General features: G+C 46.2%; 2 protein-coding genes across 4 annotated transcripts in view; one reads left to right on the top strand and one right to left on the bottom strand.

Moving 5' to 3' along the window:
• The window catches only part of DNAJC16 (DnaJ heat shock protein family (Hsp40) member C16), a 38967-nt gene extending 35583 nt beyond the window's left edge, over positions 1–3384 (top strand). For all 3 annotated transcript variants that reach the window (XM_061160689.1, XM_061160690.1, XM_061160688.1), the window contains one exon: positions 14–3384. In XM_061160689.1, the coding sequence (XP_061016672.1) occupies positions 14–413 (400 nt within the window). In that variant the 3' untranslated portion in view covers positions 414–3384. The remainder of the gene's footprint in view (positions 1–13) is intronic.
• Positions 3385–3540: 156 nt separating this feature from the next.
• Positions 3541–12992, bottom strand: AGMAT (agmatinase). Its single transcript, XM_061160691.1, has 7 exons — positions 12666–12992; positions 10887–11089; positions 8066–8114; positions 6803–6998; positions 6183–6362; positions 4925–5009; positions 3541–4230 (listed from the first exon to the last, which is right to left on the bottom strand). Exons 1-7 carry the CDS (start codon positions 12962–12964, stop codon positions 4157–4159), a joined length of 1086 nt encoding a protein of 361 aa, XP_061016674.1. The 5' UTR covers positions 12965–12992; the 3' UTR covers positions 3541–4156.
• Between the last annotated feature and the right edge of the window lie 1157 nt (positions 12993–14149).

Below are 14149 nucleotides of genomic sequence, written 5' to 3'. Positions count from 1 at the left end.
GTCCTTCCTCCAGGAGCAGCTGCCTACACTTTTCCTTCCTGAGTCTAGATAAACACAGAGAATGGCTCGAATACTTACTAGAATTTGCTCAAGACGCGGCCCCAATCCCAAACCAGTACGACAAGCATTTCATGGAGCGTGACTACACGGGTTATGTGCTGGCTCTGAACGGCCACAAGAAATACTTCTGCCTCTTCAAGCCCCAAAAAGCAGTGGAAGAGGAGGAAGCCATGGGGCCGTGCAGTGACTTTGACTCCTCACTCCATTTGGGTGAGTGTCGAGGGAAGTCTTCCTCTGGCCTTGGACCCAGGCCCATCAAAGGAAAATTGAGCAAGCTGTCCTTATGGATGGAACGGCTGCTGGAAGGCTCCTTACAGAGGTTTTATATCCCGTCATGGCCTGACCTAGACTGACAGGGTTTCAAAAAAGAGACTCGAACTCTTCAGACTTTTTAACAGGCCCCTGTGAACAGGTATTTTTCAGGACATCACAATGGACAGAGTATAGATTTTAGATTATTCTTCCAGAACAATGGCTAGAAGAATCTTTCCTTTGTCCTGTCCTAACCTAGGAGTGAAAAATACCACACGTTGACTTCCCCGGATCAGAATATTTTCCTTTGGGTCTTTTTTTCCTCATTGGAATGCCACACTATTTAAAACAGACTGTTCCTTCCCTCTTCCTTTGTCGTCGCTGCCACGTGCTCGCCCCACCCTCCCCTGTCCCATCTGTGTACCTCTGTGCTGGGCCCTGCAGTGGAGGTGTTGGGGGCGCCTCTCAAGCCGGGTGTGCGGGCGGTCACCTGCCTCCCCCATCTGGCCTGGGCTGTGCTTCTGCCCCAGCGCTTGCTCTTCCTTTGGCACAACCCACCTCAGGTTCTGGGCCCTGCGTCTGCATCTCGAAAGAGGCCTAATTCCAAGCAATCTTACATTAATGATTTCTCTGGTAGTGAATAGCTAAAACTATATTTGGGGGGCATCCCCCTACAATGGCTGGTCAGCCACAGTTTTAAAGGTTAGGGATAAATCGGGGCTCTGCCTTTCAGTTCAGTTTTCTTCCCAAGACAAGAGAGGGGCAGCCTGGGCAGGGCCTGAGGCAGCACCTCTCTGAGCACCCCATTGGCTGCCTCCCAAGCACTAAAGTGTCCTCGGAGGGATCCGCATGGCAAGAAGTACTGTAATGACCTTGAGCCATTTACCTGTATGTTTTCAGATGCCTTGCTGCCTCTGTCAGTTCTGGGGTATGGGTATTAGGAGCCATAACTTGTAATCATGTTCTCAGAATGTAGGGATAAGCTGCCATAAGCCAGTAGATGTTCAACTGAAGACACATTACTCCCGCTGTGAGTCAGGCTCAAGGAACCTCCTCCCTCCGGTGGTGTCTCCTTAGTAAAATACTAGACACATCTTTGTATCAAGGAACTTAAAATTTCTCAGCAGTTGTTATTTTGAACCCTATTACCCCAATAGTGCTGTATCTCCAAGTCCTCTTTCATGACAAGTGAGCCAAGACACGCTCTAGACTCCCGTTTTGCTCACTTTGAGCTTCTGGCCTATATTTCAACGTCTCGTCTTAATTGTTTTCACTCTCAACAACTGCTTCACCAGTAACAGGATGAGACCTGTCATCAGCACCCGTTTGCTGGGCTCCGGTGAACCATGGACACCAGGCAGGATTCTACCAGCCAGTTAGAAAGCTTTCCTTTTTTTTTTTTAGAGCAAACTGCCTGGAGTTTGGACAACCTCAAAGAGTTCAAATGTCAAAGCAAATTGTCCTTCTGTAAAGTGAAGGCTCAAAATCAGTGATGGGACAAAATAGGTTAATAACTGCTATTTTCTTTAATCATCATTGCTTTAAACTAAGCCATTTGGATTGAATGACAGTGACAAGTAATAAATTGAGTCCAGAAATTCTTGTAGTTTTCATGGAATCTATAGCTTTATTTAAAAAAATAATGAAATCACTGCCAGGCTTTATTTTTTCCAAGTGATCCTCTCAAAACGGGTGTTTATTTTGATTGCTGTATCACATGGCACCTGGCCCAGGTGGGACTGATCAAGGAATTCAGTTTTGGCTCTGTGATGCAAAATTATTTTCTGCATCTCCTCTGGCCAAGTTGCTTATATGAGGAGTGGTTTGGTTCAATGGTAAGTTTTTCATTTTTTTAGTTTCTGATACTAATGGGATTCCTGACCTTAATTTCTGAAAACCAAAACACCCCAGATCTGTTCATTTTCAAAAATTTTATTAAAAAGCACATTCAGACCACTGCACCTTTCATTTGCACAAAGAAAGGAAAGCAATAATGATGAAAACATTCCTAGGAAATATTTCAGTCCAAAAAAATCATCTAGAGATCTGTTTGGGGACTGGTAGATAATGTCCCCCAAGAGGACACTGAGAAGCTTTTATTTTAAACTGACCTTGACTCTTGACCACCTAAGCCTTTCCTCCTGAATGTTGTTTCCATGAATTTGTTTACTTCCATGTCAAATGTATGAGCCACCATCTTGCTCAGCCAATGCTACTGTTTCTCTTTTTCACATATGTAAATCAAACAGACCCAATTTTGGCTTTAAGTTAACTTCTTGGTCTTCGGGTATCTTGGAACTGACAACACTGATGTTATTAGAGGTAGGTTTTTCTGGTTAATACAGTTTATGCCTCATGGTTAACAGATGGGACAGTCACTGGCCTAAAACAAGCCTTTGTAGACACATGCTCCCATTTAAAAAATATTTTCTCATTAGGCCCAGGTGTCAGTGGCACAGTCTATCTAACATAGAGTTCATCAGCTCCAACCAAGCAACGTGTCAGTGAGCAAGTCTGCCCTAACTCCCACGAGGCACCACAGTCTTGTTGCCATCACTGACTAACCATGAAAATTTGGCTGTGGTTTTGAAATAATGGGTTGATTTCCTCCTCATTCAGTACATACATTTTTCCTGATATAAAAAGAAATGGGATCTGACTGTGTTTTAAGTGGTTTGTGTTATTTGGGGCAAAGGATTAGGAGCAAACACTCAGACATTTTTTCCTAAGTGAAATTACTGAAAAACTGATGCAGAACAACTTGACAAATGAAACGCTGCTCACATCCAAATACCTGACCTCGTCCTCGGAAAAGAAACACAGCCTGGCAGCTGCTGAATCTCTCTGTTCTGTGTGTCAAGGAAGATGATTATACTTTCAAGACAGACCTGAAAAGAAGGTGAATATTTTGCACTTTTGATACTCTTAGGAACAAATAACTTATTCGGCAAATGGTGTCTTTTTTATGTTGTTTTTGTTTTGTATTGTGAAACAGGCACTGAAGCTGATGTTATTTTGTTTTAAGAATCTTACAGACTGGAAACAGAAATAAACTATTTTAATGTGTGATGATTACGGGTAGCTCTTATGTCACGAGGTGATGATTTGACCATGGACACATGATCAACAGAATTGAATCTGCATGTTACTCAATATATGCTTAAGATCATCACGCCTTCACTGCAGATTTCAGGTACTGCTGTCTTAGAGGGTGGGTCAGCTTGAAGAGAAGATAATGTAACACAGGCTTAGAGGGAGTAAGTTCAGGAAGTGTATAAGCAGCCCTTCGGAGGCCAGCTCATGTTACGTGGTTTAGAAGACATTCCTGCATCTTCCTGGGGTTTTGAGTAGGAAGTCTCTTTATTAGGATCTGCACATTCTTTTCCTTTCACACTTTGTTTAATGTTCACAGAAGCCCTAAAACCAAGATGCAGTCCTAGGCTCCTCAGAGTAGGGGCTATATTTTAAAGGAAGATACTATAGAAATCTGGAATGTTTCTACAGTATGATTTCATAGGATTTTTTCATTTCATTCCTCCGAATTATAGATAAACTGCATTTTCCATCCCTCTCCCCTTCATCCTCCATCACCATTCTTCAAAGGAAAAAACAGCACAAGTGCATCTTTTTTTTTAAGTTAATTCAAACTCCTGAGGAATATTGGCTCTTTGGATTCGAGTTTTACTGAATGCCATGTTGGTTACAGCTACCAATGACATTTTTAGCAGAATGTTTTATTGGCATCAGCTCTTCAGTTCTCAAATTTTGCTTGCACACAAGTGCTTCCGGAGAATTATCATCTGTGCAAGCTGTTGTTACATCTTGAAGAATCACAGGACAAGGTTCAGACGACTGTCACTTTGGGGAGAACACACAGCATCTCAAACAGCAGGTTAGCTGCCACCAGGGCTGTGTTTCCTACAAAGAGGTGAAACCCAAGCATGAGCAGCGTGCAGTCCACTGCCTTAGGTCAGCGTCCTGCCTGTGCTACCTGACCACCCCGTGGACATGCTTTCCCTGGCATTCTTTCCATCCAGCACCATTCAGAAATAGTATTTTAAAATTCAGAAGGCTCTGTTTACTCAGACCAGATTTCCCCAAAGGAAAACCTGTCATCATGCTGTGTATTGTATTTATTATCTATCCTCTGAAACTAATAGGCCCAAGTCTGTAAACTGCTACATTAAAATTATTGGGAGGGCATCTGCTTTGAATCTCTCTCCTAAACCAGCTGACTCTCCCAGTTTATTAATATTTATAAATATCATTTGTACCTTAAGAATTCACTCTTCAATGAAATATCAAAGGCGAATGGCACTGTGCCACCCCATCACTGAACTGCAGGCTGGTTTCTCTTCTGCTGATGGGTGGGGCCGGCTAATAATCCTTAGCTGCCTCCCAGGGGTTCTGTTAGGGTTCATTAGCTCACATCTGTACAGTGTGCGTTAATAGTTTATTTTCTTCACTGTAGGACATACTCAGCAGGTTCCCGAGTTGTCTAAAAGGACCCATCCATCTACTTATTTTTTTTTTTTTCCATCTACTTATTAATTAGAGGAAGACGGTTTAAACTAGCAGCTGCCTACAGATCACACTTATCTCCCTTACTCACCAGAAGGATCGTAGGGTGGTGAAACTTCCACGAGGTCACAACCCACCACATTCAGGCCTTGACAACCCCGGATGATCTCCAGAGCCTGTCCAAGATCAAGTTTGAGTTGTCCACAATGGTAACCACTGACAACAGAAAGCCACCAGTAGAGGCCTCCGTGGATTTCTCCCAACCCAGAGCCCCCCCCCCCCCCCCTTCTTCAACTTGAAACTGTTGTTCTCCCTCAATAAACATTCACTCACCAACAGGCCCCGAGGGATCATCAGAAACCAGCTAACCAATCACTTCAGTGCCATGCATCCAGGCAGCAGTCACCATTTTTGGTACCAGGGACAGTTTCATGGAAGACAACCTCAGAGGTGGGGAAAGGCCCCTCTAAGGTGGAAACACTTAGCTCAAAGAACTGACTGAACAGAGGAGCAGGGGGCGGGCGGCCCAGGCAGAAGGAAAGACACGTGTGGAGGCGCCATGATGGAAGAAGTACTGTAGTTAGAAGACAGGATAAGTGAGAGGGGTGGTTGGAAGAGCACCACTTTGCCTCCATTTTGCAGGTGAAAAGCTGAAAGGATGCAAAGCAGAGGAATGGAGTGTGTTCTAGAAAACTGGCGGGAACCAGGAAAGGCTTCGAGAGAGGCAGGTATGACCATCCTCCTTTCTGAGAGGATAGAAGATAATCAGTTAGGTTCAAGCAGTCTTCATTCATTTACTCCAGTATCTGTGAGTACCTCCTACTTATATGTCAGACACTATCCTCAGTTCCAAGAAGAGTGAACAGAACAAAGGTCCACACCCTGGAGCTTTCCTTCCAGTTATAATCACACCCCAATTCTGCCTCCCTGTGTGTATGCTGAGCACACCTATGAGAGCTTTATTTGAGGGTTTCCAAAATTCTTGAACTACTTTGGGAGGTGGTTCATCCCACTGTGCATATATTTTAAATTGAACCCCCCCAAAAATAAAATGTGGTGCTTAACAGGGGGTACTACAATACTGTCCCCATGGACAGGTGGACCAGAGGCAGAAAGACCAAATAACAGACTGTTATTATATCCCAGAAAAGAAAGGAGGGCCCTTGCCAACATCAGTTGCTCATCAGTAAGGGAAAATCCAAACTTGTGATCAGCCCTGAGAACAATAAAGGCCCAAGTGCTCTGATTTTAAAATCCCATCTGATTCCTGAAGACTCAATTCAAGTCCCAGGAAAGTGGGAGACTCAGTGTCCTCACCCCAAAGACATGTCACTGGTGGAGTTCCTTACCTGACTAGGAGTAAGACCAGCAATTTCAGGTGTCCCTGTGCCCGGGGCGTAAGCAGGGTCCAAGCCATCAATATCAAAGCTGATATAAATGGGTCTGCCTCCCATCTGCTGCCTCACTTCCCCCATCAGAGGAACCAGTGACTTCAGCCAGCAGTCTTCAGCCAGGACTACCCGGAAGCCCTGGAAAGGTAGAAATTGGAGCAGAAGTTTGACACTTGGGCCTGGAGTATTTACAAGGCATTGTCTATGGGCCCACTGTATTCTCAGCTTACATGCACCTCACATTTGACCCTCAGTCTCCATGAGGAGGGAACTGTTATCCCCATATCAGACCCATTGATTTGGGTCTGAACCTCCTTGGCTCTTTTCCAAGCCAGCAACATCTAAGGGCTTGGTTTGTTTCTGATTGTCTCCCCTCCCCAGCAATAAGGCATCATCTGCCTCATCAGCTAGCACCCTTGCTCCTCTCTGCTCCACATCATGCAAACGCAGCTTCCGTCCCCACTCTGTGAACTTGATCAGCAGAACCTCATTGAATCCATAGCTACCATTGAGTGGCCGATGGAGAGGAAGGCAATGTGAGGGGCTGGGGACAGCAGGAGGGGCTTTCGGTCTGTCACCTGGCTCCGGCTGTATCTGTAGGTATCCAAGGTCATGGAAGAGCCCCGGATGCCAATCTGCACCACACGCTTGCAGTCCAGGAGTCCCTCGTCCACACACCGGCGGAAGGGGGTCCCGTGATAGAGCTTCTCCCCTAGGGCCTTGTCGGCTGTGTCCATGTGAGCGTCCACATGCACCAGCCCCACAGGACCATGCCTGTTGACAACACGGCAGCTCAGAGGCCAGGCCTCCCAGTGGGGCCCGAACACAGCCACCCTCCAGGCCACCAAATCCTAGTGACAACTCACAGTCATAGAGGGGGGGAAATCTGGCATCAATTACCAGCCTTGCAACTGGCTTCTGACTTCAAATCCCTGAGCATCTCAGAAGAAAAATAAACTCAGAGGAATCAGGCAGACAATAGTCATGTGCTTTAGCTGACCCTCTCTACCTCTCACCCACAATTTTCTTTACTTAAAGACAGAGAGTGCTGGGTGGGATGAGAAGATAGGGTGGTGGCTCAGGTGAGCTCATGTGAAGGCTCAGCAAATCAACACCACCCTTTCTTCAACTTCAGTACCAAGAAGCAGCTTCCCCCCAGCTCTCTATAATTTCCATCAACCCTGCCAGCCACCCAAAATAAACAGACAATCCAAATCCATGCCAGGCTAACATAGCTTCAAGAAAAGACTTGGGTCCACCCACCCCCAGCCAGAAGGCTACCCACATATCTCTCCTCTATATGAATTCTGGAGCAGCATCACCTCCGCCCATCTGTCTGTTTCTCAAAGTAACCAAAATTAGTCAACGCCTGGTAGACTTTCACTACTGGAAAAATCCATCTCCTCAACTTCTGGGAAAGGGGGCCTTTCAGGAAAAAAACAGGGCCTCCCCTCAGCAAGAAACACCAGAGTGCTTGTCAGTATTTGTATTTGGCCTTTGAAGCAAAACAAAAACAAGTTAACTGGGGTTGTGTATTTCAGTAAAGGCTCATCTTCCAAAAACAGAGGCAAACGCTGAGCCTGCATAACAGCAGATCTAGGGCAAGGGAGGGTGGCCAAGGCATTAATAATAAATTGTCTTGGCTCCCAGCTGGTGACTGACAGACACACCTGGAGCGCGACGTTAATTTTGATCCAGAGAAGCAACTCAGTGGGGAATTTCCTATCACTCCCAGTAACCTGAGCCGGCAGAAGTCACCTGACGCCCTCTAGCAGCAAACAACTCATTCTCCAGCTCCTAAATTTTGAAACCTTGCTTGGGCTCCGCCTTTTGGGACTTACTTTTCTGCTATTGCTTGCACTATAGGATAGGTGATTGTATGATCTCCACCTTCAAAGAGAGAAAAAAAGAAAACTTGTAATGTGGATTTGGAATAAGATTTGAGGACCATGTATCACCTAGAACCATCTTCAGTTTGCCCAATTCTGCCATCTTTTCAATTAGACTGGAAGAACTATAACCATAGTTGAAATAAGATCTTGTTCAGTGATGAAAAATGGCCACTAAATGCCTGACATTACATTGTCATTTAAAAGAGAAAATTAAGGGACTTCCCTGGGGTCCAGTGGTTAAGACTCTGTGCTTCAAATGCCAGGGGTCTTGGATTCAGTCCCTGGTTGGGAACTAAGATCCCACATACTACATGGTGTGGACAAAGAGTAAAAAAAAATTAAAAAAAATAAGAGAAAATTAAGTTAAGGCTTATAATTTAAGCTTTAATATAGTCAAAGCTCTGGTTTTTCCAGTAGTCATGTGTGGTTATGAGAGTTGGACCATAAAGAAGGCTGAGTGCCAAAAAATAAATGCTTTTAAACTATGGTGCTGGAGAAGACTCTTGAGAGTCCCTTGGACACCAAGGAGATTAAACCAGTCAATCCTAAAGGAAATCAACCCTGACTGATGCTGAAGCTGAAGCTTCAATACTTCAGCCATTTGATGCGAGGAGCCGACTCATTGGAAAAGACCCTGATGCTGGAAAGACAGAAGGCAAAAGGAAAAGGGGATGACAGAGGACAAGATGGTTGGATGGCATCACTGACTCAATGGACATGAATTTGAGCAAGCAGCAGTCCATGGGGTTGCAAGATTTGGATACAACTGAGTGACTGAACAACAACAAAATTAAGGCTTATGGGGAAAATGGTCAGACCAGCTCTGCCCAGGTAAGCTTTCTGCAGTGACACACATGCTCCATATCTGCACTGACCAACATGGAGGGCCCTAGCTATTGGCTATGGAGATGTGGCTCATGCAACTGAGGAACTGAATGTTTTATTTTATTGCAATTCAAATAGCCACCTATGGCTAGGGGCTACCACACTAGACAGCACAGGCCTAGAAAAGTATTACCATTGATAATTATTAATAATAACAAAAGCTATTATAATTGAAGCTTAAAACATGCCAGTCGCAAATCTGCATGCTTTATGTGCACCTTAGTTATATGCCTCTGACACAATATAAGAAGGTAGGTGGTGGTGGTACTATTCCCATTTTACAGATAAGGGAATGAAGCATGAACAGTGAGTGAAAGGTAGAGCTGAGATTTCAAACCATGACAGCCAGAAACTCCACTCCTTACCACTGTGCTTTGCAGGCTAGGCCCTCTAATTTGACAAAAATAAATTTGGAGGGACTTCCCTGGTGGTCCAGTGGTTAAAACTCTGAGCTGCTACTGCAGGGGACACAGGTTTGATCCCTGGTTGGGGAACTAAGATCCACATGCCAAATGGTGCACCCAGTGAAATAAATAGGGCTTCCCTGGTGGCTCAGTAGTAAAGAATCTGCCTGCCGATGCAGGAGACACGGGTTCAATCCCTGGTCTGGGAAGATCCCATATGCCACGGAGCAACTAAGCCCTTGCATCACAACTATTGAGTCTATGCTCCAGAGCCCAGGACTCACAACTACTGAGCCCACGTGCTGCAACTACTGAAGCCGGTGCTCCCTAGAACCCCTGCTCCCTAGAGCCCCTGCTCCGAGACAACAGAAGCCACAGCAGTGAGAAGCCTGTGCACCACAAGTAAGAGTAGTCCCTGCTCGCTGCTATTACAGAAGAGCCCATATAGCAACGAAGACTCAGCACAGCCAATAAAGAAATAAAATTATTTTTTAATTCCAACTGGATATTTAGAAAAAGGTACAATTTTGACTATTTGTGAACCGAAAGAGAAACACTACAGTGAGAGTGGAGCAGGATGGAGGGGGAGGGTCAGAAGAAAGTTGCCCTATAGATTAACATAGATGCTGAGGAGAGAAAAAAAGGCCCCCTTGCAGTTCTCCCAAATTAAGTCATTAAAACAACATCCTTGAAATAGTTAAAAAGTCACAACTAAGCCCCTGCTAGCAGCTTTCCTCAGGCACAAGATCAAGGGTTGGGACAAGGTGAGGTGGGTAGAGGCACTTGCCAAAATTGAAGGAATAAATTGAAGGATGCAAAAAAAAAAAAAAAATTTTTTTTTTGAAGGATGCAAAATTGAAGGAACACCAAAAAACAAAACAAAACAGTAATTGGGGAATTCCCTGGTGGTTCAGTGGTTAGGACTCCACACTTGCAGGGGACCAGATTCAATCCCAGGTTGGGGAACTAAGATCCTGCAAACTGCAAGGCCATTAAAAAAAAGAGAGAAAAAAAAAAAAAAAAACTAAAAAAAAAAAAGACAGAGAGAGAACTACTCAGTCATCAAGAAATATACTATTTTAATGTTATATTTTTAAAATTCAAAATCAGTGCAAGAAAAAGAATCCATGATAAAATTTTAAAAAAGATAGGATCAGTAATTGTGCTATTCTGAGCCATACTGGAGCATGAGGCAAAAAGGGAAAATCAGTTATGCATATTGTTGGCTTTTTAGGAACCTCTTAAATTTTGCACTAAGGTAAATGCTTCACTTGCTTCCCCCGACCCATCCCTCTCATCATACTAGTCCAAAAAATGTAAATATCCTCTCCCCAGGGGCCAAAATAAATGAACTAAAAATGTTCTCTTTCCTTCTGTCTCCATATTCACAGTGGTTTGCCCTGGAGAAGTAACTGTACTCCAGCTAACGATAAATAAACCCTAAGCTCAGAGAACTACACTCGCCTTGCAGCTGCCATTACCCAAGGTCAGAGGAACACAGCCGGCTGCTACGATTTTCTGATAAGCCGCTCGAATCAGGTGGCAGCTGTCCTGAAGGTTGTAAAGATTGACATTCACATCGCCTAGGTCTGCAACCCTGAGGAACTGGAAGGGAACAGCTCCTGTGCTAGGATTGGCGGTCCTAAGCAGCACCGATTCTTCTCGGATCCGTCGGGGTCCGAATCTGGAAGAGGAAGAATCACTCTGTGAGCCATCCCTAAAGGTTTAGAGGCTCTCCCTGGGTCAGAGCTTCCCAGGCTCTGTGCTGGGTCTGAATGAATCTTTGCTGCAGGGTTGGGGTTCATCCTATACATTGTAGAATGTTAAGCAGCAACCCTGGTCCTTGCCCACTCGATGCCAGTAGCACCCCTTCCCACATGTTGCCACAACCAAAAACGCATCCAGACTCTGCCAAACGTGGCCTCTGGAGGGAGAGACACACCCGGATGCTCCCACAGAGAACCACTCAAAAGTTCAAAGCTCAGTTGTGTCTGACTCTTTGTGACCCCATGGACTGTAGCTCGCCAGGCTCCTCTGTCCATGGGATCTTCCCGGCAAGAATACTGGAGTGGGTTGCCATTTCCTTCTCCAGGGCATCTTCCTGACCCAGGGATCAAACCAGGGTCTCCCGCACAGGAAGACTGTTTACCATCTGAGCCACCAGGGAAGCCCCTGGGAACCACTGATCTGACCTATATAATGAAGAGATTAAAGGCACAGATTTAGGCCTTTAAAGGCCCACCCATCACCAATTTACTAAATGGCATTAGATAATTTCTTAATCTCTCTGAGCTTCAGTTTCCTAATCTGTAAAGTAATAATGACATTTACCTTACTCTGCTGGTGTAAGTAAATCAGGTCATCTATGTAAAGCACCTTGCACTCAGTAGGTATTTAATAAAAGGTGGCATTAATAGATCAGTAGTCAGCTGGAATATTGCTGAGCTGAGTCAGAAATAGCTCACGTTCAACAATTAGGAAAATCGATTTTACTTCTTCTAACTTAATCTTAGGGCTTTTGGTAAGATTGGCTTCAAATGGTAAAGAAGTCACCTGCCAAAGCAGGAGACTCCGGTTGGATCGCTGGATTGGGAAGATCCCCTTGAGAAGGGAATGGCAATCCACTCCAGTATTCTTGGCTGGAGAATCCCACGGACAGCGGAGCCTGACGGGCTTACAGTCTATGGGGTAGCAAAAGAGTCTGATAGGACTTCAGCTTCTAAACAAAAACAACTTGATCTTAAGAAAACTGCCTTATTTGGCGGGCTTCACTGGCAGGCCAGTGGTTAAGGCTCTGCGCTTCCACTGCAGGGGTGCCCCTTCCATCCCTGGGCAGGGAAATAAGACCCTGCATGCCACCTTGGCGCGACCAAAAAAACCTGCCTTATTTTGAGCAAATTTTTGAGTCAGGTGATATCTAGAGGTTTTGGGAAAAGGCAGCCAGCTTCTGTTCTCAAATTTAATGTCCCCTGCTTTTGTAAACCGGAAGTACCCACAGCCACCATCCCAGCTAGGCCAGGGAATGGAGAAGTCTCGGTCCCTAAACCCCCTCTTTCTTTACCAATGGGTGACACACGTGCTGAGCCCTTGGGATTACTTGAGGCAAACCGACCTGCTTCCCTGCCCCCAAAGGGCACTTTGCGGCTAGACCCTGACTTCCAACTCCACTCTGGGTGAGCGAAAGCGCCTCTCCATGAGTTTTGTATGCACGGTGGCCGCCAGGCTGCCCGACACGTGTCCCTGAATCCTGCTGACCTTACCTCGCCCCAGGCCGGTTGGAAGTCCCAATGTCCAGAGGCACCCCGACGAAGGCGGCGTCCAGCCCCTCGGGAGAGGCCTGCACCGGCAGCCGCATCATGGAGCAGATGCCCACCGACCGGGCCACGAACTCGGAACTGGGGGGTTGGTTCCGGGGGGCGTCGGAGGCCTGGCGGCTCAAGCGGCGGCTGAGGTCGCAGAGTCCCGCGACCGGACGCGCTCGGCCCCCGGGAACCAGCCTCCGCGAGCCCCAGCCACCCCCCAGGCCCCTCGCGCAGGTGGACGCCAGCAGCCGCAGCATCCCGCCCGCCTGCCCGCCCCGCTGGTCCCCGCAGCAGCCAGAGCCCCAGCCGCCTCGGGCTCAAAGTGCAGGGGCACCCGGGGATCATGGGCAGGGGAGGGGCTCCAGGGACCCGGCCGCTCGCTTTCCTTCACCCTTTTCTGAACTTTGGCCTCTAGCTCTTTCGGTAAATAGAACTAGTCCCGCGGTTCCCGGCTGACGTCCACTGCACTGCCCCCGGTGGGTATGCGCCCCCCAGAATCCGGCCCTTGGCAGTTTCCTCTCCCAGAGTAATACTTTTAAAACCTGAAAGATATGAAGGGGAAAGACCTTTCTCTAAGCGAGAGAACTTGGAGCGTTTTTTTTTTTTTTAAGTACCAAGAAATGTCTGAATGGGAGTCTCAGGAAGCAGAAAGTCTTTCTTAAATAACCTTTTCTAAAAAGGACTTAGAGGCCAGTGCGTGCCCAATCATGTCCGCCAGGCTCCTCTGTCCATGGAATTTTCCAGGCAAGAATACTGGAGTGGGTTGCCATTTCTTACTCCAGGGGATCTTCCCCACGAAGGGATTGAACTTGAGTCTCCTTTGTCTTCTGCATTGGCAAGCAGATTCTATACCATTGCACCACCTGGGAAGCCCCTGAGAGGTGAGCTAACTGGTTAAAAAAAAAAAAAAAGTTTGATTTGTAATGAAGTTATGGAGCCATTGGGTGCTATTATATATTTTTAATCTCTAGAAGTTGAGATTGAATGGGAAAGGCTGGAGTTTGCATTAAATTGGTCCCTTTAAATAAAATCACACATTAGGGAAATCCCTGGCAGTCCAGTGGTTAAGACTCTGCAGAATCCATGCTGAGGACCCAGCCTTTTCCTTTTCCAGGGGATCTTCCTGATCCAGGGAGTGAATCGTTGTCTCCTGCATTGGCAGGTGGGTTCTTTACCACTGTGCCCTAAGGGAAGCCCCTATATATACATATTCCCACCCTTTTAGATTCTTTTCCATTTTAGGTCATTACACTGTATTAAATAGAGTTCCCCATGCTATATAGTGTGTGCGTGCTCAGTTGCTTTAGTCATGTCCAACTCTTTTCGACCCCATGGGATTCTCCAGGCAAGAATACTGGAATGGGTTGCATTTCCTCCAGGGGATATTCCCAACCTAGGGATCGAACTCATCCCCTGCCTCTCCTGCAGGCAGAGTCTTTACC

Source organism: Dama dama, chromosome 14 (genome assembly GCF_033118175.1).
Source record: "Dama dama isolate Ldn47 chromosome 14, ASM3311817v1, whole genome shotgun sequence".
Classification (NCBI taxonomy): domain Eukaryota; kingdom Metazoa; phylum Chordata; class Mammalia; order Artiodactyla; family Cervidae; genus Dama; species Dama dama.
Note: the sequence above shows the minus strand (reverse complement) of the source record. Positions and strands in the feature narration are given on the sequence as shown.